This window comes from Esox lucius, chromosome 4 (assembly GCF_011004845.1).
Source record: "Esox lucius isolate fEsoLuc1 chromosome 4, fEsoLuc1.pri, whole genome shotgun sequence".
Classification (NCBI taxonomy): Eukaryota; Metazoa; Chordata; class Actinopteri; order Esociformes; family Esocidae; genus Esox; species Esox lucius.
Genome location: NC_047572.1, coordinates 19,458,148 through 19,481,164, shown reverse-complemented (window position 1 = coordinate 19,481,164; position 23,017 = coordinate 19,458,148). Strand labels below are relative to the sequence as shown.

Here is a 23,017-nt window from a genome sequence, read left to right as displayed (position 1 = left end):
AGCATGTGCTTTCTCCCAAACATGCTTGATGACGGTCCAGTGTGGTAACGGCTGTTGCTCCCAGCCCTCAGTGACCATGTCGTGCAGTCCCTGGGTTCATCGACCATGAAGCAGCTCAAAAGGTTTGAACCTGGTGGAGGCCTGGTGAGTTTCTCACATGGCAAACAGCATGTACGAGAGCCATGTCCCAGTCGCGGCCATCTACGGATATCACCCCTCTCAACACCCCTCTCAACATCTATTTCTATGGTTAGAACCTTGTAAATGAAAGACTGGTCCATACAGGAATACTTTCAAACATTACAATGCACAAGATGATAAAAAATATGTGGGAAGCCAAAGGCCTGAATTACACCATCAGGCAAATTTTTATTGTTCCAATTCAATAGCTTTTGAAGCAGTGCCAACAATCTTTACGTCCAATGAGTATTCAGCTCAGTACCTGCGGCACTTTCATTAGTAGTGATTTGTTAACAGTACATTGCCTCTTCCCGTTATGCATCTGCCACACAAGTGAGATTCATGACACCTTGGGACTTACCTCAGCTGATAACATTGCCTCTCTCTGTAGCTCTGTTCTGTGGGTAGGTCTCCCATCTGTCATCCAAGCCACCCGAAACAGAGATTCAGCTTTTTTATGGCAGGGTCCTTGATTTTGACTTGTTAGGACTCATGTTATCCAATCGCAAAGATTTTGTCATGCATTACAATTTAATTGTATGTATGGTACAATACTGTACCACTGTTAAAGAGGGATGTTTTTATTTCACCAGTTGTGCCTCATGACTACTGGACACGGTCTTTAAGGCAGACTTTTAGCAGTAACATTGGCCTTCAATTATGAAACGTGCATACAATCAAAGTACAATAATTTCACCGACAGAGCTGGTATTTATCAATATTATCTTTGTCCTTACCTTACGATTAAACACACGTCTGGTTGGAGACTGTTTAAACCAACATAAAAAAATAAGATAACGCTTGATTTGCAATAAGACCATCATTATCAGAAAAGACAACCATCATAACATCCTTAGTAAAAACAAACATAATAATAAAAATAGGCAATATAAAATACGATGACAAGAAATATAGCACATACAAACATACCAAAATGTTAAATAATGTTTCATTATCTTATTAATATGTGATTTATTCCTTTCACTTTATGCTGCATTTTTATCTCTTATTTCTGTTGTTCATAGTTTTGTAAGGTTAGAACTGCCTTTGTGTATACTGAGCTAGTCAAATAAACATGCCTTCTCTTGCTTTTCACTCAGGCCTATAGTATCAACATACTTGGAGATCATAAATATTATATATTTTATACCATTTATGATCTAGCCTCCATATTTTTGGAGGCTTGTATCTTGATTAGTGAGAGTATAAATAAACCAGTGGTTGTGTCAAGCAGTTTCCCTAAAAATGTCAGAGCTAGCTCTTCTAAAGAACATGGGCACTGAGCTGAAACGCTTTAGAGTATTCTGTGACTGTGCTGATTTTTTCATGGACAATGACGAATGGTTAATTAGTGGTATTAGGCTATAATTTATGCTGAAAGTTGTCAATTAAATAGGTTGATGATCACCACACCTGAATAAATTACAGGTGCAGCATGTTCTCGCATCCATGGCTTTATCAATCTGCGATGACATCTACACTAATTTCGAAGAGGTGTGGCAGTTTTGTAAATCACACTTGGAACTGATCGTATATCTCACCCCGCGCTTGGATCTGAGATCTTTTCTGAGAAGGTTTCATAAATGAAGGCCGATTTGTTTTGTTTTACCTTTGATGCAACATTATTTAATTCTTGAAATAAAGTTCCCAAAAATAGACCCCAACTGAGCTTTAAAGTGGTTGTTTATAACATAAACTGCAGGCAGTCTGAGAGAGTAATCTCTACTAGCTTGTAGAATACCCACATTTCATCTTATCCTCTCGTGTTGTTCTTGTTTATAACATAAACTGGTTTGTTCTCACAAACTGAGCCTCTGCTGGCAGTTTCTCTTGAACGTGACAGGGCCCTCCCAATTCCCCAGCTTGGCCTGGTGTTATTGACAGAAACACAAGCAATAATTGTCAACAGATATAATCACTGTGCTCTGCCCTTACTCATCGGCTAAGCTGGGGTGTCTGCAGGGTCACGAAAGACACCAGGCAGCCCAAACGTTCACCACGTAGTATACAATGCAATGCAAAGTATTCAAACTCTTGTTTGATATTTTATTGTAAAATAGTGACACTCAAAACACCTCTAACATTTATAAGACAATGACAAGACTTGTCTCCTCCTCCCCTTTCCTAACCAAACAAGACAGGAATATTATTAGCTAGTCCATGGTGGTTTAGGGTTTGGGGTCAGTGCTGCAAGTGTCTAAAGCAATATGAGGAGACTAACACTGACTGGCAAGTTTAAATGAAGAAAACAATATTTTACATATTACCTGCAAATATTTTCTGGTCATTTATGATTGTATTTATGCTAGTAGTACAGTAGAAATCTCAAATATGGCCACTTCGTTTTTTGACAAGTTATTGTCAGAGTGAAGACGAGCATTGCAGTAATATCATCTTGAGGCGAAGAAAGTGTGTCATGTCCTGGCAGACCTGCTTCATTGTGATATCTGACAACAAATCCCTGTTTTTCAGGACCAGAAATGTAAATTTTTTGAAATTCTGAGTTCAGCAGTAAGAAATGTTCTGTCACACAATTCCTTATTTCTGAAACCAAGTCTTCCAGGTTAGGCATTGTGGGTACTTTGTCAATTTTCAATGAAACAGTTTATTGTATACATTGCAGTGAAAACTGACATTGTTTTTCCAGACAACATCAGCAAGAGGCAACATACAGTATTGATATAGAGATATAGATATACAGAAGGTGTAGATGTACAGTTTGGTCCCCAAACGCTGCCTTGAGGAACACCAAAAGTGTACATTTGAAAAAATAAAAGACAAATCATCCACACATACAAATTGATATATTTTTGATAGATATAATCCAAACCATGCAAATCATATACCAATATGTCATGTAAAACCATGCACAACAGAAAATTGCAAAAAGACAACATATCAAATGCTGGAACTGATGTTTTTTAGTCGCCTAACAATATAGGCACATTTCAAAAATTGAGAAGGGGCGTCTTTACTACTGTGTTGCATCACAGTAGTAATAAAACTCTTTAAAAACTCTAAAAAACTCTAAAAAAACATTCTTTAAGTGTTTTGTAGTTTTAAAGAGAACTATTGTCAAATTCTTGCGTATTACAGGGTTGCAGCTGCTCAACAGTTTGGGGTTGAATGTGTCATTTCATTATGTACCAAATGTTTTCAATGGGTGACAGGTCTAGACAGCAGGCATGCTAGTTTAGCACCCGGACTCTTTTAGTACAGAGCCATGCTGTTGTGATACATGCAGAATGTGGTTTGGCATTGTCTTGCTGAAATAAGAAAGGCCTTCCCTGAAAAAGACGTTGTCTGGATGGCAGCATATGTTGCTCCAAACCCTGTATATATTGTTCAGCATTAATGGCGCTTACACAGATGTGCAAGTCATCCATGCCATATGCATTAATGCCCCCCATACCATAACAGATGCAGGCTTTTGAACTGTGCGCTGATAAGTCGGATGGTCCCTCTCCTCTTTTGCCTGGAGAGGGACAATCTTTTGCCCTCTTCCCTTGTTTATATATGGTTTGTTTTAACTTGCGTTTGTGGATGTTGTGACATACTCTGTTCACAGACAATGGTTCTCGGAAGTGCTCCAGAGCCCATGCGGTGATGTCTGCATTTTTAAAATGCAGTGCCACCTGAGGGCCCGAAGATCACGGCCATCCAGTATTGGTTTTTGCCTTTGTCCCTTGCGTACAGAGATTCACTGAATCTCCAAATTCACTGAATCTTTTAATGATATTGTGTACCATAGTTGAAGTGATCCCCAAACTCTTTGCAATTTCATGTTGTGATACATTATTCTTGAATTGTGGCACTATTTGTCCACACAGTCTTTCACAGAGTGGTGAACCCCTCCCCATCCTCACTTCTGACAGGCCTTTCCTCTCTGAAATTATCTTCTAATACCCAGTGATGTTACAGACCTATTGCCAACCGACCTAATTAGTTGTATGATATTCTATCAGGTTTAGTTTTTTAGCATTACACATCTCCAGTCTTTTGAATGCCTCTGTCCCAGCTTTTTTTAAACGTGTTGCTGGCATTATATTCAATGTGAGCATGTATTTTCCAAGAAACAATTACCTTTCTCAGTTTCACCATTTGTTATGTTGTCTTTGTACCATTTTCTATTGCATATGGGATCCATATCCATTGTACATCGTTGCATTCTGTTGTTATTTACATGAATGTTTTTGCACAATCCCAATGTTTGGGAAATGAGTTTGTACTTTGCTCAAACTACAATGGAGAGAACAAGTATTTTATACACTGCCGATTTTGCAGGTTTTCCTGCTTACAAAGCATGTAGAAGTCTGTCATTTTTATCATAGGTACTCTTCAACTGTGAGTGACGGAATAAATAAAGAAAATCCAGAAAATTACATTGTATGTATTTTAAGTAATTAATGTGTATTATATTGCATGACATAAGTATTTGATACATCAGAAAAGCAGAACTTAATATTTGGTACAGAAACCTTTGTTTGCAATTACAGAGATCATAGGTTTCCTGTAGTTCTTGACCAGGTTTGCACACACTGCATCAGGGATTTTGGCCCACTCCTCCATACAGATCTTCTCCAGATCCTTCAGGTTTCGGGGCTGTCGCTGGGCAATACAGACTTTCAGCTCCCTCCAAAGATTTTCTATTGGGTTCAGGTCTGGAGACTGGCTAGGTCACTCCAGGACCTTGAGATGCTTCTTACGGAGCCACTTCTTAGTTGCCCTGGCTGTGTGTTTCGGGTCGTTGTCATGCTGGAAGACCCAGCCAAGACCCATCTTCAATGCTCTTACTGAGGGAAGGAGGTTGTTGGCCAAGATCTCGCGATACATGGCTCCATCCATCCTCCCCTCAATACGGTGCAGTCGTCCTGTCCCCTTTGCAGAAAAGCATCCCCAAAGAATGATGTTTCCACCTCCATGCTTCACGGTTGGGATGGTGTTCTTGGGTTTGTACTCATCCTTCTTCTTCCTCCAAACACGGCGAGTGGAGTTTAGACCAAAAAGCTCTATTTTGGTCTCACCAGACCACATGACCTTCTCCCATTCCTCCTCTGGATCATCCAGATGGTCATTGGCAAACTTCAGATGGGCCTGGACATGCACTGGCTTGAGAAGGAGGACCTTGCGTGCGCTGCAGGATTTTAATCCATGACGGCGTAGTGTGTTACTAATGGTTTTCTTTGAGACTGTGGTCCCAGCTCTCTTCAGGTCATTGACCAGGTCCTGCCGTGTAGTTCTGGGCTTATCCTTCACCTTCCTCATGATCATTGATGCCCCACGAGGTGAGATCTTGCATGGAGCCCCAGACCGAGGGAGATTGACCGTCACCTTGAACTTATTCCATTTTCTAATAACTGCGCCAACAGTTGTTGCCTTCTCACTAAGCTGCTTGCCTATTGTCCTGTAGCCCATCCCAGCTTTGTGCTGGTCTACAATATTATCCCTAATATCCTTACACAGCTCTCAGGTCTTGGCCATTGTGGAGAGGTTGGAGTCTGTTTGATTGAGTGTGTGGACAGGTGTCATTTATACAGGTAACAAGTTCAAACAGGTGCACTTAATACAGGTAATGAGTGGAGAACAGGAGGGCTTCTTAAAGAAAAACTAACAGGTCTGTGAGAGCCGGAATTCTTACTGGTTGGTAGGTGATTAAATACTTATGTCATGCAATAAAATTTTAATTAATTATTAAAAAATCATACACTGTGATTTTCTGGATTTTTGTTTTAGATTCTGTCTCTCACAGTTGAAGTGTACCTATGATAAAAATTACAGACCACTACATGCTTTGTAAGTAGTTAAACCTGCAAAATCGGCAGTGTATCAAATACTTGTTCTCCCCACTGTATATTGTGGCAAAACCTCATTTTCAATACGCTGACTAGTCTGACTATGCTAGTGACAGAGTTCACTAAGTCAGCAGGTTGGCTAACACCCTGTTGCATGGTAAGGCAGCAGGAGTTAGGCTCCTGTCTTTGTTCCCAGGTAAAAGAAAAGCACTACTCCAGATATGATGGAGTCCATCACTCCTCAGCAGGTCCAGCTTGGCTCTCTTTCTGGGTGAGTTCTAGAAAGATAGTTATCTACAAACACGATCTCCTTCAACTGGTAGAAGTTTGTTTTTAGTCAGTGATTGAGTTGTTTGAGTCTGCTGTAGATCTCATCATTACCCCTACAATTACTCAATACCTAAACATTTCCCTAGCTAATTTACACCATGAAACTATGTTCTGCTTTGTTTAGCCCCCTCCCAGCCAACGGAACTCTGCAGTTTTATTTTAAGTGATTGTTGGCTTCTATGACTTTTTGCAAATATGTGTACTTGTTCTGAGACAGAATTTTTATGAACAGCCTATAATGGAATTGGCAGTCATAGCTGGGCACGATTAATCAAAAAGTTACCTTTGTTAACTGTTAATCTGTTAACCAAAAAGTTAACTTCAATAACCGTTAATCCGTTAAATTGTTAAAATGCAATGGAAGTAAGCAATAAATGTTAACATACATTTTTATTATTAAAGAAAATATCTTTCCATTGGATTCCTGACTAAGTCAAATGACATTACATTCCTCCTTTTCCATAAAGGCGAGGCAGCATAAAGTGACATTAAAGTTACTCCATTCATGGAAGGTCTTGCCCCAACATAAAAATGAATAAACAATCAATTTCACCGATACTAGAGAGGCATTCTTTGTTGGTCAATCACAGATGATATGTACAACATACAAATAGCTGCTTGCAAGTAACACTAGTGTTCCTGAGTGTTTTTTTTCCACTCTTGGACATGAGTTAACGGAAGTTAAATGTACCATTGTCCTTATCTATGCATTCATTTGACTTTGTCTAATTTTCCTACATTTTCACGGCCTGGTAAGAAATGCTTCAACAGTGGGATTGTATCCCGAAGATGTGACAGCTCATTGGTTAACATGCCATAGGTAAGGTAGTTATGTCAATTTCGTTAAGCTGTGCAGAATCTATTTCAATTAGATAACCAACAATGTCATGTCATCATCTCAACAATACAATAATAATTTGGAATGCTGTTTTTGTTGATGATGATTGTGTCTAGACACAGTCCATTCAAGATTAGCTATACATTATTTGTTGTTTTGGGGTAAAGTGGCTTGGTATTGTTAGCTAACTATTTTTATTCATAAAGTGCTAACTGCTGACCTGGATAACTACAGTAAATAAAAAAAACTAACTTATTTTGTTTTCAAGGTGTGCGCACATCCCTGTCTGATATCAGTGATGTTGACTAGAAAACAGTCTATTTAAAATGAAGTGTCACGTTTCCGTTAAAGCAGGACACCAGGCGCAGACTTGAAGAACAACAAAAGGGTTTAATGAGGAAACTAAGGAAGGTAAGAAACAAGAAAACGGCAGGCAGGCAGAAACACAGACTGTTACAATACATACACAAAAACACTCAATGACCTAACAAAGGGCTAAAAGAATAGGGCAAACTAAATAGGTTGCTAACGAGAACTAAACCACAAACAGGTGAATGTATAGTTGCATAGTTTAAAGTGGATTTTTATTTTTTACTTTTATGTACTTCTGGGAATGGTGATGCTTCTTGATAGATAATTAGGGAAAACAGGTGGAATGTATTGCATTTTTTTCTTTACTGTATTCTCTAAATACCACCTACTGACGGATTTAATTTGATAATCATAGAATACCAACTTGGGCTGTATTTTCCACAGTAAATATAATCATAGCAGTTGTGCAAGACAGGTACTGTATGTTCACTTTCTATTAGCATGGAAATAGAGTGACAATCATAATACCCCTTATGGCGGTACTTAGGAAGTTAAGTATGCAGACGAAACTCCAGGGTGTCAAGGAGAAAGTTTTACCCATTCGTTTCTTTTTCAAATCCATGAAGGTATGAAACCACAGGGCCAAAGTTCCTTTCAGAGCTGCATTTAAAGGATCAAGATATGACAAAGAAGACAGAGGATCAAGACATGAAAGACAACGCAAAATAATGACCCACCACCACTACTCTCAACTTAATTATCCAATGAATGCATGAAGTGAAAGTTAAATGAAAAAAAGGTTGAATGTCCTTCACAAAACCCATTTCCATAAAAACCAACATAGATGGCTTTGACATTACACTATAGCCCTTTGTGTAGTTTTTCAGGAAAGCAGTGTCCTTAAAAGCAACTTTGATTCCTGGGTAACACAGGAATCAGATAGTATAAAGTAGTTGTACAGTACTGAGCTAAATCTTACACTGTTAAACATTAAGCCAATGGACCTACTTTTACGGTGCTATGAAAGCCTATCTATATTGATAATATTTTAACAAATGAACTTGATGAATATATGGCTAGTGCTGTATTTCCACTAAATGTTAGTGACCATTGATGTTAGAATCCAGAGGGTTGCATTTCTGCTTTACATCAGAGAAGTTAGAACTTGGATTGCATTTCTGCTTTACCTGAAGGAGAGCTGGCGTTAGAGCATTGCACTTGAAGATTTAATTCCATTGAGAATAAGCATTCTCCATACAAAAGAGATCAAGCGCTTAACAGATCAAACAACCTGGTTTACCAGCTAATTAGGTTAGGCTGGACATATTCATAATGATGCTATTCATAATAGACTTGTGGTGTGGATTAAGGCAAGAAAAACAGCTTCATGTTCTGACTGGCTAGCTTTTAGGAAACTGAGAAACTTGTGTATGCCAAATTGGAATACTACGTAAGTATACTATTACATAGTAATGAGAATCTAGTCACATTACGATAAACAGTAAAAACCCTGAAGAACCGTTCATATACCACTCTGTCAAAGCATAAAACATTTGTAATCATGTATTGATAAAGAAAAACTGATGTTAATAGTCAAAGTTTTACCCTGAGTCTTTTTACAGAAATGGAACTTTCTGTGAAAAAAACTAAGATAGCCACAGGGTCTGACAGACTTGACCATACTCTGCTGATTAGGACTGTATCATTTATCTCTAGTGTATTTACACATATTGTTGATCTAACAGTCATTTCTGATGTAATTCCTAAGATGTAGACAGCTGCCTGTACTTCCATAACATACAGTAAAGGTGGGGATAATACTGCCCTTGACAATTATCATACCTAAACTGTCTTGCCTTGGCAAAATTCTGGAGTCATTGGTAAACATACAATAATTATTGTATGTTATCTGACAATTGCATATTGAACAGATATCATTCTGGTTTTAGACCTGGCCTCAGTACTGTTACAGCACTCATTGTGAATTATATTGCCGAATAGTTATATGAGAAATGAAACTGTGTCACTATTTATTTGTCAAGGGCTTGTCACGTCCTGGCTGTGCCCCTAGCCATCTCTGCGCTGGGCTCGGGGCATAGCCAGGACAGGACAGGAGGTGGCCTTTAGCCACCTCTACTCCTTTTTTTGGTTTCCCCAATTGGAGGCAGGTGTTAGTCATTGCCTCCAATTGGGGACCCTATTTAAGTTTAGTTTGTAGGCCCCAAGGCGTGGTTCATTTTGGTTTTGTTTATCCTGTGTAAGGAATACCCACGTCACTGGTTGCTGCTTTTTGTTTTGTTGGAGTCCTGCATTCTTTATTTTGTATTAAATGGATTACCTTACCTACCTCTACTCTGCGCCTGTGTCCTCTTCATCCCACAACCGTGACAGAATGAACCACCACCAAGAGACACAGCAGAAATGGACGGTAGGGGAACTCCTCGGTTGGCCGGACAGCGACACCGAGGAGGAGGAGAACCCCTACTGTCCTCTGCGGCACACCGGGCCTCCACAGCATCCACCCCGGAGGAGACGTCGACGGAGGCGACGTAAGCAAACCTCCGTGTGTCCGCCCCAAGAATTTCTTGGCGGGGTGCTGTGGGGGCAGGCGGAATGGAAGGACGCGGCCGTGCCACCCGTGCTCACGTGTGGGGTAGTCCAGGTGCCCCAGCCCTGCCCGGTGCCAGCTCCTAGGCGTCGGGCAACAACGCCGGGGGGGCCTATGAGGGCTTTCCCTGATGTTGGGAGATGTGAGGACTGGTGGGGCTATCGGGACCCGCCGTACCGGTTCTCGCAGCCAGCGCCCCCTGCTGCCCGGGAGCCGCAGCCGGCGCCGCCAGCGCCCCACACTGCCCGGGAGCCGCAGCCAGCGCCCCCCGCTGCCCGGGAGCCGCAGCCAGCGCCCCCCGCTGCCCGGGAGCCGCAGCCAGCGCCCCCCGCTGCCCGGGAGCCGCAGCCTGCGCCCCCCGCTGCCCGGAAGCCGCAGCCTGCGCCCCCCGCTGCCCGGAAGCCGCAGCCTGCGCCCCCCGCTGCCCGGAAGCCGCAGCCTGCGCCCCCCGCTGCCCGGAAGCCGCAGCCAGCGCTCCCCGCTCCCTGGGAGCCGCAGCCAGCGCCGCCAGCGCCCCCCGCTGCCTGGGAGCCGCAGCCAGCGCCCCCCGCTGCCTGGGAGCCGCCGCCAGCAACCCCTGCTGCTTGGGAGTCGCAGCCAGCGCCCCCCGCTGCTTGGGAGCTGCAGCCAGCGTCCCCCGCTGCCTGGGAGCCGCAGCCAGCGCCGCCAGCGCCCCCTGCTGCCCGGGAGCCGCAGCCAGCGCCGCCAGCGCCCCCTGCTGCCCGGGAGCCGCAGCCAGCGTTCCCCGCTGCCTGGGAGACGCAGTCAGCGCTGCCAGCTCCTCCCGCTGCCCAGTGGCCGCAGCCGCCAGCTCCTCCCGCTGCCCAGTGGCCGCAGCCGCCAGCTCCTCCCGCTGCCCAGTGGCCTCAGCCGCCAGCTCCTCCCGCTGCCCAGTGGCCGCAGCCGCCAGCTCCTCCCGCTGCCCAGTGGCCGCAGCCGCCAGCTCCTCCCGCTGCCCAGTGGCCTCCGCCGCCAGCTCCTCCCGCTGCCCAGTGGCCTCCGCCGCCAGCTCCACCCGCTGCCCAGTGGCCTCAGCCGCCAGCTCCACCCGCTGCCCAGTGGCCTCAGCCGCCAGCTCCACCCGCTGCCCAGTGGCCTCAGCCGCCAGCTCCACCCGCTGCCCAGTGGCCTCAGCCGCCAGCTCCACCCGCTGCCCAGTGGCCTCAGCCGCCAGCTCCTCCCGCTGCCCAGTGGCCTCAGCCGCCAGCTCCTCCCGCTGCCCAGTGGGCTCAGCCGCCAGCTCCACCCGCTGCCCAGTGGCCTCAGCCGCCAGCTCCACCCGCTGCCCAGTGGCCTCAGCCGCCAGCTCCTCCCGCTGCCCAGTGGCCTCAGCCGCCAGCTCCTCCCGCTGCCCAGTGGCCTCAGCCGCCAGCTCCTCCCGCTGCCCAGTGGCCTCCGCCGCCAGCTCCACCCGCTGCCCAGTGGCCTCAGCCGCCAGCTCCACCCGCTGCCCAGTGGCCTCAGCCGCCAGCTCCTCCCGCTGCCCTGTTTTCGCCGCCGCCAGGACCCGCCGTGGAGCCAGCGGTTGACTGGCCGCACGAGGCCGCGGATGACTGGCCGCCGCCGCACGAGGCCGCGGATGACTGGCCGCCGCCCGAGCCCGCGGTGGACTGGCCGCCTTGTCCCGCAGCGCCTTCACCTGCCCAGGAGCCCCCGCATCGTCCTACGGCGCCCTCGCCTGTCCCGGCCTCAGCGGCGCCCTCGCCTGTCCCGGCCTCAGCGGCGCCCTCGCCTGTCCCGGCCTCAGCGGCGCCCTCGCCTGTCCCGGCTCTCCCTGAACCTCCGCCGGCTTCCCTGTCTCCGGCTCCTTCGCCGGCTCTCCCACAGGGTTCTGACCCTCCGCCGGCTCCCCCGGCTCCTGCTCCTCCACCGGCTCCTATTCCCCCGCCGGCTCCCCCGTCTCCTGCTCCTCCGCCGGCTCCTGCTCCCCCGCCGGCCGTCAACCCTCCGCCGGCTCCCCCGGCTCCTGCTCCTCCGCCGGCTGCCGACCTGCTACCGGCTCCTATTCCTCCGCCGGCTCCCCTGTCTCCTATGCCTCCGCCGGCTCCCCCGGCTCCTACTCCTCCGCCGGCTCTTCCGCCGGCTCCGGACCCTCCGCCGGCTCCCCCGGCTCCTGCTCCTCCGCCGGCTGCCGACCTGCCGCCGGCTCCTATTCCTCCGCCGGCTCCCCCGTCTCCTATTCCTCTGCCGGCTCCTATTCCTCCGCCGGCTCCACCGGCTCCTACTCCTCCGCCGGCTCTCCCGCCGGCTCCGGACCCTCCGCCGGCTTCCCCGGCTCCTGCTCCTCCACCGGCTCCTATTCCCCCGCCGGCTCCCCCGTCTCCTATTCCTCTGCCTGCTCCTATTCCTCCGCCAGCTCCCCCGGCTCCTACTCCTCCGCCGGCTCTTCCGCCGGCTCCGGACCCTCCGCCGGCTCTTCCGCCGACTCTTCCGCCGGCTCCGGACCCACCGCCGGCCCTTCCGCCGGTTCCGGACCCTCCGCCGGCTCCCCCGGCTCCTGCTCCTCCACCGGCTCCTGCTCCTCCGCCGGCTCCTACTCCTCCGCCGGCTCTTCCGCCGGCTCCTGACCCTCCACCGGTTTCCCCATCTCCTATTCCTCCGCCGGCTCCCCCGGCTCCTACTCCTCCGCCGGCTCTTCCGCCGGCTCCGGACCCTCCGCCGGCTCCCCCGGCTCCTGCTCCTCCACCGGCTCCTATTCCCCCGCCGGCTCCCCCGTCTCCTGCTCCTCCGCCGGCTCCTACTCCTCCGCCGGCTCTTCCGCCGGCTCCTGACCCTCCGCCGGTTTCCCCATCTCCTGCTCCTCCGCCGGCTCTTCCGCCGGCTCTGGACCCTCCGCCGCCTCCCCCGGCTCCTGCTCCTCCACCGGCTCCTATTCCCCCGCCGGCTCCCCCGTCTCCTACTCCTCCGCCAGCTCTCCCGCCGGCTCCGGACCCTCCGCCGCCTCCGCCGGCTCCTGACCCTCCGCCGGTTTCCCCATCTCCTGCTCCTCCGCCGGCTCTCCCGGCTCCTGCTCCTCCGCCGGCTGTCGACCCTCCGCCGGTTCCCCCGGCTCCTGCTTCTCCGCCGGCTGTCGACCCGCCGCCGGCTCTCCTGCCGGTTCCTGTCCCTCCGCCGGCTCTCCCGTCTCCTGACCCTCTGCCTCCCTGGCCTGTCCCTGCAGCTCCGCCTCCCCGGCCTGTGCCGGCGGCTCCGGGCGCTGAGCCTCCGCCGGTCCGGGTGTGGTCGTCCCGGTCTTGCGGTCGGGAGCCCGCGCCTTTGGGGGGGGGTACTGTCACGTCCTGGCTGTGCCCCTAGCCATCTCTGCGCTGGGCTCGGGGCATAGCCAGGACAGGACAGGAGGTGGCCTTTAGCCACCTCTACTCCTTTTTTTGGTTTCCCCAATTGGAGGCAGGTGTTAGTCATTGCCTCCAATTGGGGACCCTATTTAAGTTTAGTTTGTAGGCCCCAAGGCGTGGTTCATTTTGGTTTTGTTTATCCTGTGTAAGGAATACCCACGTCACTGGTTGCTGCTTTTTGTTTTGTTGGAGTCCTGCATTCTTTATTTTGTATTAAATGGATTACCTTACCTACCTCTACTCTGCGCCTGTGTCCTCTTCATCCCACAACCGTGACAGGGCTTTTGATACAGTTGATCATTTTGTTTTTATGAAAAAACAGACACACTTGGCCTGGCCATAGACACCTGCCTTTGGTTTCAGCATCATCTCAGTGATTTATCTCAGGCTATAATTACAGATGCTATTGACACTAAATGTGTTGTTTTTCCACAAAGGAGTTCCACAAGGTGGTTTGGGTCCTTTATTCATTTAGGGTCCTTTCCATAAAATAGGGGGATGGAATTGTCACAATGCTAGTGTACGAACCAACATGTTTTTTTGTTGTAGTTAGAGGGACAAGGAATGTTAGTTAAATATATATGTATGATATAACTGTCACTATTTCTAGTGGCTTGGCATTCTGTGTTTAGGCATACCATATAATAATTCCTCCGTTTGCATGGAAACGGATAAGGTACTAGACACGACCATCCTGGAACGTCGCCTTATAACACCAGCTGCCTCAAGGTCAATTGTAAGATGGTGGGAATCAGCAGAGAGAGAGAGAAACTAACACTGGCAAGATCAGTGATTGTAACATCTGAAGACATGTACTATGAGTACTGAATAAACTTTGAAGAAGCCTTTATCCCTGATTCATTCTTTCACCTGTGCAAATCAACAACAATTAGCCCAATGGTTAAAAATATGTAGATCCAACACTATTATTCTTAATAATAATATTTGTTATTAATTTAGAACAATTAACTGATTTTATTCTGCACTTTGATATTATGGACTTTTGTGTCGGCAAAAACAAATCTGCTATTTTGATTTAATGTTCTCACACAATAAAAAGTGCAAGGTGGGTGAAAACCTTTACTACGCACTGTATTCATCTTTTCTTTGACTGGGTTACATAGTCATATTACTAGGCCCAGTGGTTTAGAAGTATTAACTCTTACTGCATCACGACAGCAAACTACGGTATATCCCAAGGAACAAATCTGTACTCAGGCAATACCAGTTAGTCATAGATATGAATTGAATAGTACATGTTGGCCTACTCTTTTTTTTGTGACTTACGTTGATATTTAATATAAAACTGTGGCCTAAGGTAAACTTGTTAATTTCACTTCTATAGTCTAGATAAGAAGCTATATGCCTGCAGCTTGTATCCTGCATTTGTACTGATAAAACATGTTTACTTTAGTATTGTGTCAACATGAGATGTGAGCTAATGTGTTGTCCAATAAGATTTTTTTCCTTGATCTTCCCAACTTTGCTGTGCCAAATGAAACACTAAATATACAATTCAATTACTGTTCACCCTGTAGGACGGCTGTTTGCAGGGACTTGTAGCTCAGCTTACTCCCTTACTTTGTAGTTCATTTCCCTGTCATCTGATTCCAACACCTAAATATATTTATCTGGGTTGCTGTTCAACATGATTAACGTGTTGTTGATATTAATAGATTAATTTGCATGCCCAACACGTTAGCAAAGTTGTAAGAACAATGATCAAGTCTGGTTCTTTAGGATGGATTTCTGAACTGCTCTCACTTTAAATGGAGACAAATTATTAGCTCTTTTAGAAGGGCACAGAGAGCTTTTCCTTCAAGAGGGAACATTTACCACTCTGGCAACTTTCTGCATTTTAGTGTGTTTCGGTGTGTCATTGTGACACGTCTAACATGTTACAGAGACATGTCCTCTGCACCAACATCTGCAATGTCTTGTTATATCTTGACAATTTAAAATGTCAAAGGTTAAAGTGTCTGCGGTCTTGTACATGTATCATGACTGTACTGTGGAATAATGATAGAGAGAGCCTTCCCATGTTCCGCAAAAAGGTATATTAACATAAAATAGGGGATTTGGATTCGTACATAGGACAAATCTTTCACTTCTTTGATTTTCTTAGGGAAGCCTTCCCAGAAATAACATGTCAGAGAATATTTTAGAAAACATCTTCTTGCATTTGAAAAACCTAACCTTCTATTTTTCATGCGTAAATCAAAATGTGATCCACGCCAAGAGATGCTTTCTACATGTTGCATTTTAATCTGTCAACCCCCCCCTTCAACAGATAACATAAGGGGAAAATGAGAGGAGCAACTGGGCACTGTCGTTTCCATAGCAGTTTAGGAGGATTGCTTGGAGTACAACCACACATACTCAATCAATTCCAGATATACTCTTCTACAATTCAAGATCTTATTCAGATTCAAGTATTATTATGTCAAACTGCAGAGGGCACACTACTCCACTTCTTGCTTCTTTTTTAACCTGCATGGGTACTGGTCTGAGATCTTTGTCATTCTCTAGGAGGTCCTGCAGACACTATTTGTTCTTATACCTGCATGTCTAATATAAATGTTGCAAACACAGAAATAAAAATGTAGTCTCGAAATATTGGAGGCAGCTTTGAAAGTAGAATAATGAGTATTGCTGTATATGTGCTAAACGTTTGAAATTTTGATGAGATCAGCAGAGACCGAAGTATCAACCTCAGAATGTTGTCCCTTCCCTTCCACAACAAATCTCAATAATGATTGCTTTCATAATAGTCAAAAATGTGAGCTGTTCGGACTTCAATGCATTCAGATGTATTCAACTTTCCAGCCTGATCCTTGTTCAAAGCAGACAAAGGTTATCTGAGCCCTGAGTGTCTCATATGCCCAGAGCATAAGAGGGGGAGGTGACCTTGAGCTGGCATAAGCGAGCGCCTCCATTCACAGGGATGAAATGGGCTGTGTGATCTGTGTTAAATGTCTACTCTGGCCCTAATGGTCATGCTGTGAACCTGCTGGAACCCTGACATTGATCTGTTGCATATTCAGCAGACCTGCCTCCCTATATGGACACATTAGCTTAGGCCACCCCACTGCCCTCTACTTCTCAACTCTTTGCTGGATCTTTCAGGTTCACTGAAACACAGCTTGCACACAACAAGACATCAACATGTCTCTATATGTTAAGAAACTGCATGGACCTGGGTAATTAATTGCTAAGCAGCTTGAAGCTGTCAGCAAGTGTGCTTGGTGTCATCAGGTTTCGCTAGTTATCCAGTTTCCTCTAAGTATTACAGTAGGGACAACTGCAATAAATATTTAAGACTGATTCTAATTAAACTTGGGTGCATGGTGTGCCGGTGAGGACAATTGGATGAAATTGAACACCCTTTATTGATTTATTCTGGGTCTCTGTGTCTCAGTTTGAAGGGTGGGGCAAGACTGTTGCACTAATTTGCTAAACTTTACAATTACATGATTTAGTTTTATCTAGGATATGGTGAGAACTTGTGTTGCATTTTTGTACAGATGTTGCTATACATCCTGGTGGAGGGCCACTGGCCTGGGCAATGATATTGGCAGCTGTTTATTGTGGAGCAGGCATACTAGCACTACATGCTGAAAGTATGTACAGTGCTGCACCGGTGATGGTAAAAGTACATACTATGATGTATATAGTAAGCAAGTTTGCCAGCATTGGCCCATACTGCGGCGTCTTAATATTGATGCAATAACTATTGGACCTAAATTACATAAATGTAGTTGAATGGTGCATTGTTTGTTATTTATCAGAAAAATTGATATTTTTCTGTGCCCTTAGTACAGTCAAGACACTTTGGAACTGTTATCTCATGTTGCTTTGAGTACTTAAATATCGAAGAGCTAATTGTCAGACCACTAATTGGTAATAAAACTTAACGCGACCTCTGCAGCAACATTTGAAATTCTATTTTAGTAAATTTGTTCATCTGATGTTTCCGTTATTTTGTTCACCCTCTATATTTGTGTGGTAAAAAATCTCAACACAAAAAGCAAATACAGAATTCCTCTGAATTCATATTTTTATGAAATACCCCAAGGTCCCGGAATGTGACAAGTGAAAAGTAAATGCACAGTATTGTAATTTAAGTAGCTTAATGTGATCGGTTTTAACAATTTAAATTATAATACATTTTTCAATCATATAAACCATATTTTTTCATGGTAGACTGGTGATGGAGATATGTTTGTTGTACTTTGGATTAGATTTTGCTTGTTCTTGTTTTTAAAAGGGATTCAGAGACTGGATTGGCAATTGCATGATCACACATGAATTATCTTTTGTCCCAAAACATGACACATCTGTTTTGGTAAGTAGGTCAGGCAAACTATAATGTTATTTTCTGTAGCATATTTTTAAATGGCCAAAAACACATGTTTTCATAAAAAAAGAAAAAAAAAAGAAAATGAATTTCCAGTATTCAATCAGCTATTTCATTATCGAATTGAACTAGGGATTCTTGACTGCTGGATGCAAAGGGATACTGAAATTATGTGGATGTGTTTGATGCTTACTGTACATCGTCCACCTTGCATGAAATTATGTTTACTGACTATACTAAACAATGTGAAACATAGGTCTAATTATTCCTCCATGGGTCTGAACTTCAGATATTTTGTTCGGGTTGAACGTTCCTGTATATAGTTCCAACATCATTGTCAAGCTCACAGACGAAACCACAGTGGTAGGCCTGATCTGTGACCATGACGAGTCAGCCTACAGGGAAGAGGTCATGCGCCTGGCGGCATGGTGTGCTAACAACAACGTGGCCTTCAAGACCAAGGAACGCATCGTGGATTACAAGAAGACTAACGGCTGCAATTTACACCCCAGTTCTCATCGATGACACTGAGGTGGAGCATGCGCCCAGGGTGTCCACATCTTCAATTTCCTGGGTGTCCGCAGCTCAGAGGACCTCTCTAGGGACCCTCACCACCTCAGCCCTGGTCAAAAAGGTGCAGCGGCGCCTGTACTTTTTGAGGAGGCTGAAGAAGGCTTTGTGAACCTCTACCGCTGTGCAGCATCATCAGAGACCCTTCACATCCATGCCACAAACTGTTTGCCCCTCTGCTATCAGGCAGGCAGTACAGGTCTCTTCGTTCCTGCACCAGTTTCTTTCCATCCACTGTATCCCTGCTGAACTCTGTGACCCATCAGTAATAATACCCACCTGCCTACGGCTTAGTACTACCTCTCAGGGACCTTGTTGCACTACTGCCTTGTACTACTGGACTCTGACACTGCCTTGCAAATTCTGATAAGGATGTTTTCAGTTGTTACAAGTACATGTGCTATCCCTGCATTTCAGTTGCACATGCCACCTTACACCTCCAATTTGCTCGATTGCACAGTCAGAATTGCCATTTGCACTTGCATTTGCCTCATCGCACAACCATTCATTCCCCACATACATTATACTTAATACTTGTATGAAGTTAATTTCTGCCCTCCCCTATTGGCCTTCATTGCACATTTAGAATTGCCATTCGTAGTGGCTTTGCATTCATTGCACTTCTATACATTCCACTTGTAACATACACTATACTTAATACTTGTAAGTATCCTGCCCTCTTCTGTTAGCACTCCTGGTTAGATGCTAACTGCATTTTGTTGTATTGTACTCATACTGTTCAATGACCAAGTTGAATCTAATCCAATCTCTTTATCAAACTTTGTGCTCAACCATCCAGGTAGGCTACGGTTCAGCCTACTTAGTGATGATTGACATCCATTCAACTGATCAATTAGTTTATTATACTAGCTACTTTCATAAGCCCCAACTGCCAAATTCTAGATATCAGAATGCTTTTCTAACTCATATGGCCAACCTTTAGGTCGTTGTCTGGCTGACAGCCCAGCTACATCAACAGCACCACCAGACTTGTTCATCACTCAACACGTTCAGGAAAAAGCTAAGAGATATACAACAACTCACTCACTTCACCCTGATATTCTGTAAAGGATAATAAATAATAAATGGCTGCCTTGATCTTCCTATGCAATGTGACAGATCTTTCCACATTGTTCAGGTGCTGGATTTGTGGTTTGTTAGAGCAGCAGGGTTCAGGTTCTTGTGACATCATACATCACCCTTGTCAAATAAGTTACAATCTGATTTGATCGGTTGGACCTAGACAATGCTCTACCAAGCAAGTCAGATTTTGCCCAGATTTTTCTCTGCACCTCATGACTTGGATGCCCAATTGATTTTGTACTATGTTAGGTGAACATATAAATGCATTTAATAAAACAAATGTATCATAACATCTGGAAGATTAAAATATACTGAGAATATAGGTTTTGCAGACACAGATTAAGCCTATTCTAGGACAAAAAAAAAGCTCAGTGGAGTTTTCTATTCTAGACTAGGCTTAATCCGTGTCTGCAAAACCGATCCATAATGTTTATTTTCTCTCCTACAGTGCGTGGTATCTAGTCAGAAGAAATACATATTTTGAGAAAGTCTAAAGTGTCTGTAGATGCTCTACAGATTATCTACTGGCTATCAGAAACACTTATCGTAACCCTGAACCTTTTTCCAAACCTAACTCTAACCATAGGAAGCAGTTGCTTATCAAAAAATTGTTTGCTGAAAGTTTGTTTAAATGTTGATATTAGTATCTGTAGTACATCTACAAGTGAATATCTGGACTCTCAAACGTGCAACCAAAACTTGTTGAGTTCTCCTTCACTATATGACAGCTGACATCAGCGTGATATAAATTGACAAAGTTGTAGCTGAGTACTCAACTCTCTTAGTTTGTTATGTTCAGTGCCTTAACATACAGTGGATAAAAAAAGTCTACACACCCCTGTTAAAATGCCAGGTTTTTGTGATGTAAAAGAATGAGACAAAGATAAATCATGTCAGAACTTTTTCCACTTTTAATGTGAGCTATAATGTGAACAATTCAATTGAAAAACTAACAGAAATCTTTGAGGGGGGAAAATGAAAAATAAAAACCTTACAATATCCTGGTTGCATAAGTGTGCACACCCTTAAACTAATACTTTGTTGAAGCACCCTTTTGATTTTATTACAGCACTCAGTCATTTTGGGTAGGAGTCTATTAGCATGGCACATCTTGACGTGGCAATATTGTTTTTCAATTGAATTGTTCACGTTAAAGGTCACATTAAAGGTGGAAAAAGTTCTGACGTGATTTATCTTTGTCCCATTCTTTTGCATCACAAGAACCTGGCATTTCAACAGGGGTGTGTAGACCTTTTATATCCACTGTATGATGGTGATGTGTACATGTGGGCAGATCCTTAAATGTATTATAAGTAAAATCAAGTTTTTGTACAGAACAACAGAACAATGCATAACAGTTGCAAATGTTATCTCTATAGAGCCCGGTACTGTTTTAGCCTTAATATGTACTTTAAATGTTGACCGCAAGTAAGTATGACAACCCTCATTACAAATACACCCAAAGCGATGGGGACCACGACTGTCTTGGTTTAAAGGAAGATCATAATTATTTTCAAAGAGATTAAATACAGTTTGTTGCTTGTCTGCTTTCAAAAAGCTCAAATTATCTTTTACATGTGGACCTCATTACAGACCAGCAGGGTGGGTCATCTCCTTCAATACCCTGCAATGCATTCTGACAGGAAAGTTATCATCCAACAGAGGCAGCTTTTGCTGTTAGTAGGAAAAAAAGCACTGGATCAAATCTGCTCTGTGATTAACTGGCATTCTGTTTATATTTTAACATTTTCAAAAACAAGGAAAAATACATGGCAGGCCTTTTCCAACCTGAATTCCTGGTACAGACTAATTATAACTTAAAATCAACTAGTATTTAATAGTTAGTTGCAAGTATTTCAATAGTTACTAATAGCCATTTCAGATTAGTTTTAGGGGCAGCCAGCCAGGTCAACCTGGACCGTGCACACATGCTTCCTATTGGGACCTCGTCAGCGGAGGTATTTAGGGGCTCATAAAGAGCAGTTAGGGGCTGAGGCCAGCAGAAAAGCTGGAGTTCACTGGCTGAACTAGCTGCACTTTTTTCTTCTGACTAGTTGCCATTTGAATTCATAATACTCCATATTCCAATGTCACTAGTTGGAAACTAATAATTACTAATAATAGTGAAATGTAATGACTATTGTAGTGTAATGACTAGTGAAATGTGTTACTAGTTACATTAAAACCCATAATTGTCAGCATCAAAATAGTACCAATTCCATATGGAATATCAACTGGTAATTCCATTTTTAGTTTCTATACAAATGACAAATAAATAAATTGGGCCAAATAAGTAAAAAAAAAAAAAAAAAACTATTAGTTTAGGAAATGTTAGTAGTCTCATCACAATACCAGTGGAATATTGACTAGTACAAATTGAAAAAGACTAGTAAGCACTAGATAATATCAAGGAGTGGAATAACGGCCTGTCACAATATTGTTTTGTTACAGAAAATATTTGTTGGTATATTTTGAGTCATTATCAATGGGTTGATCTTGGTTTGATCAACTATCAAAAAAGTAGATCTTTAAAGGCACTGTGGCAATATCACAACTGAAAGCAAAGTATGTCTTTTCACTAATATTGCTTGATAGTTTTTAACATTTTCATGAACTTCCCTATTCCATTTTGATGGAAACAATTGACTGAAGTCTTTAGAATGTCAATTTGGTTTACCTACATTAAAATAAATGTATATGTTCTGATTTGTGTTCATTAACATTAAGGGAGTAGTCTACAGGCCATTTTTTTTTTAATCACATACAGTAGAATCCAATATCCCCAATGTGTCCTAAAATACCAAATTAAATGACCTTCTTGTTTATGCACTGAGGTCTGAGGAACAGCCTTTTCTTGGCAGTGCCTGGAGTGGTGTGATGCAGCTTCCATTTTCAGATTATTGATTCTACTGTTCTAACTTGAATATCCAAACACTTCCATATCATTTTTTGCCCTTCTCCCAATCCTTCTCCCAATCCAGCATTAGTATTTATTTATCACTAACTTATGTACAATGCTTTTTGATCTTCATTTTCCTTCAGATTCACAGTCTAACCAATCGTTCCCCTCCAGTGTTGGGGAATAATTGGTATTTGCTTCTTCTGCATCAATCAATGTATATTATTAGACTGGATTTAAATGTAGCTCATTAGAACGTGCATTTCATCAAACAACACAATCCTGGTCCAAAGTACTGGCAGCCTTTCACTTCATTCAAATAATCACTGTTTCTTCTACAAAACTGTTCGTTGTCCAGATATGTATATCTTTGGTTTGCAGTTGACCAAAGCCAACATGTGAATTGTTTACAAAATATTAGATTATTCCAAAAATGTATCCTAAAATGGCACAGACAATATTATTGGCACCTTCTAGGAGGAATTAGAAATTTACTATGGAATTGAACTCAGCTGTGAGAACGTTGAGGTGCCTGAAATGCAAATCACTCATTCAACCAGTTTGAATAAAGCAAAACAATAAAATTCCTCTGCGTCACTTTGAGTACTGTAATAAGCATTGAGAAAAAATTAAGAAAACCAGAGCATTGTCTGAGGTCAGACATAAGATTGTAGCAAAATAAACTTCAACACATGAGTCATTTTATCAATGCC

General features: G+C 44.1%; 1 protein-coding gene across 1 annotated transcript; it reads left to right on the top strand.

Moving 5' to 3' along the window:
* Nucleotides 1-11,818: 11,818 nt before the first annotated feature.
* LOC117594396 (basic proline-rich protein-like) lies at nucleotides 11,819-13,111 on the top strand (the record flags this gene model as incomplete). Its single annotated transcript, XM_034291743.1, has 1 exon — nucleotides 11,819-13,111. A coding segment is annotated over one exon (1,293 nt), but the record flags the coding sequence as incomplete, so codon positions are not given.
* Nucleotides 13,112-23,017: the final 9,906 nt, after the last annotated feature.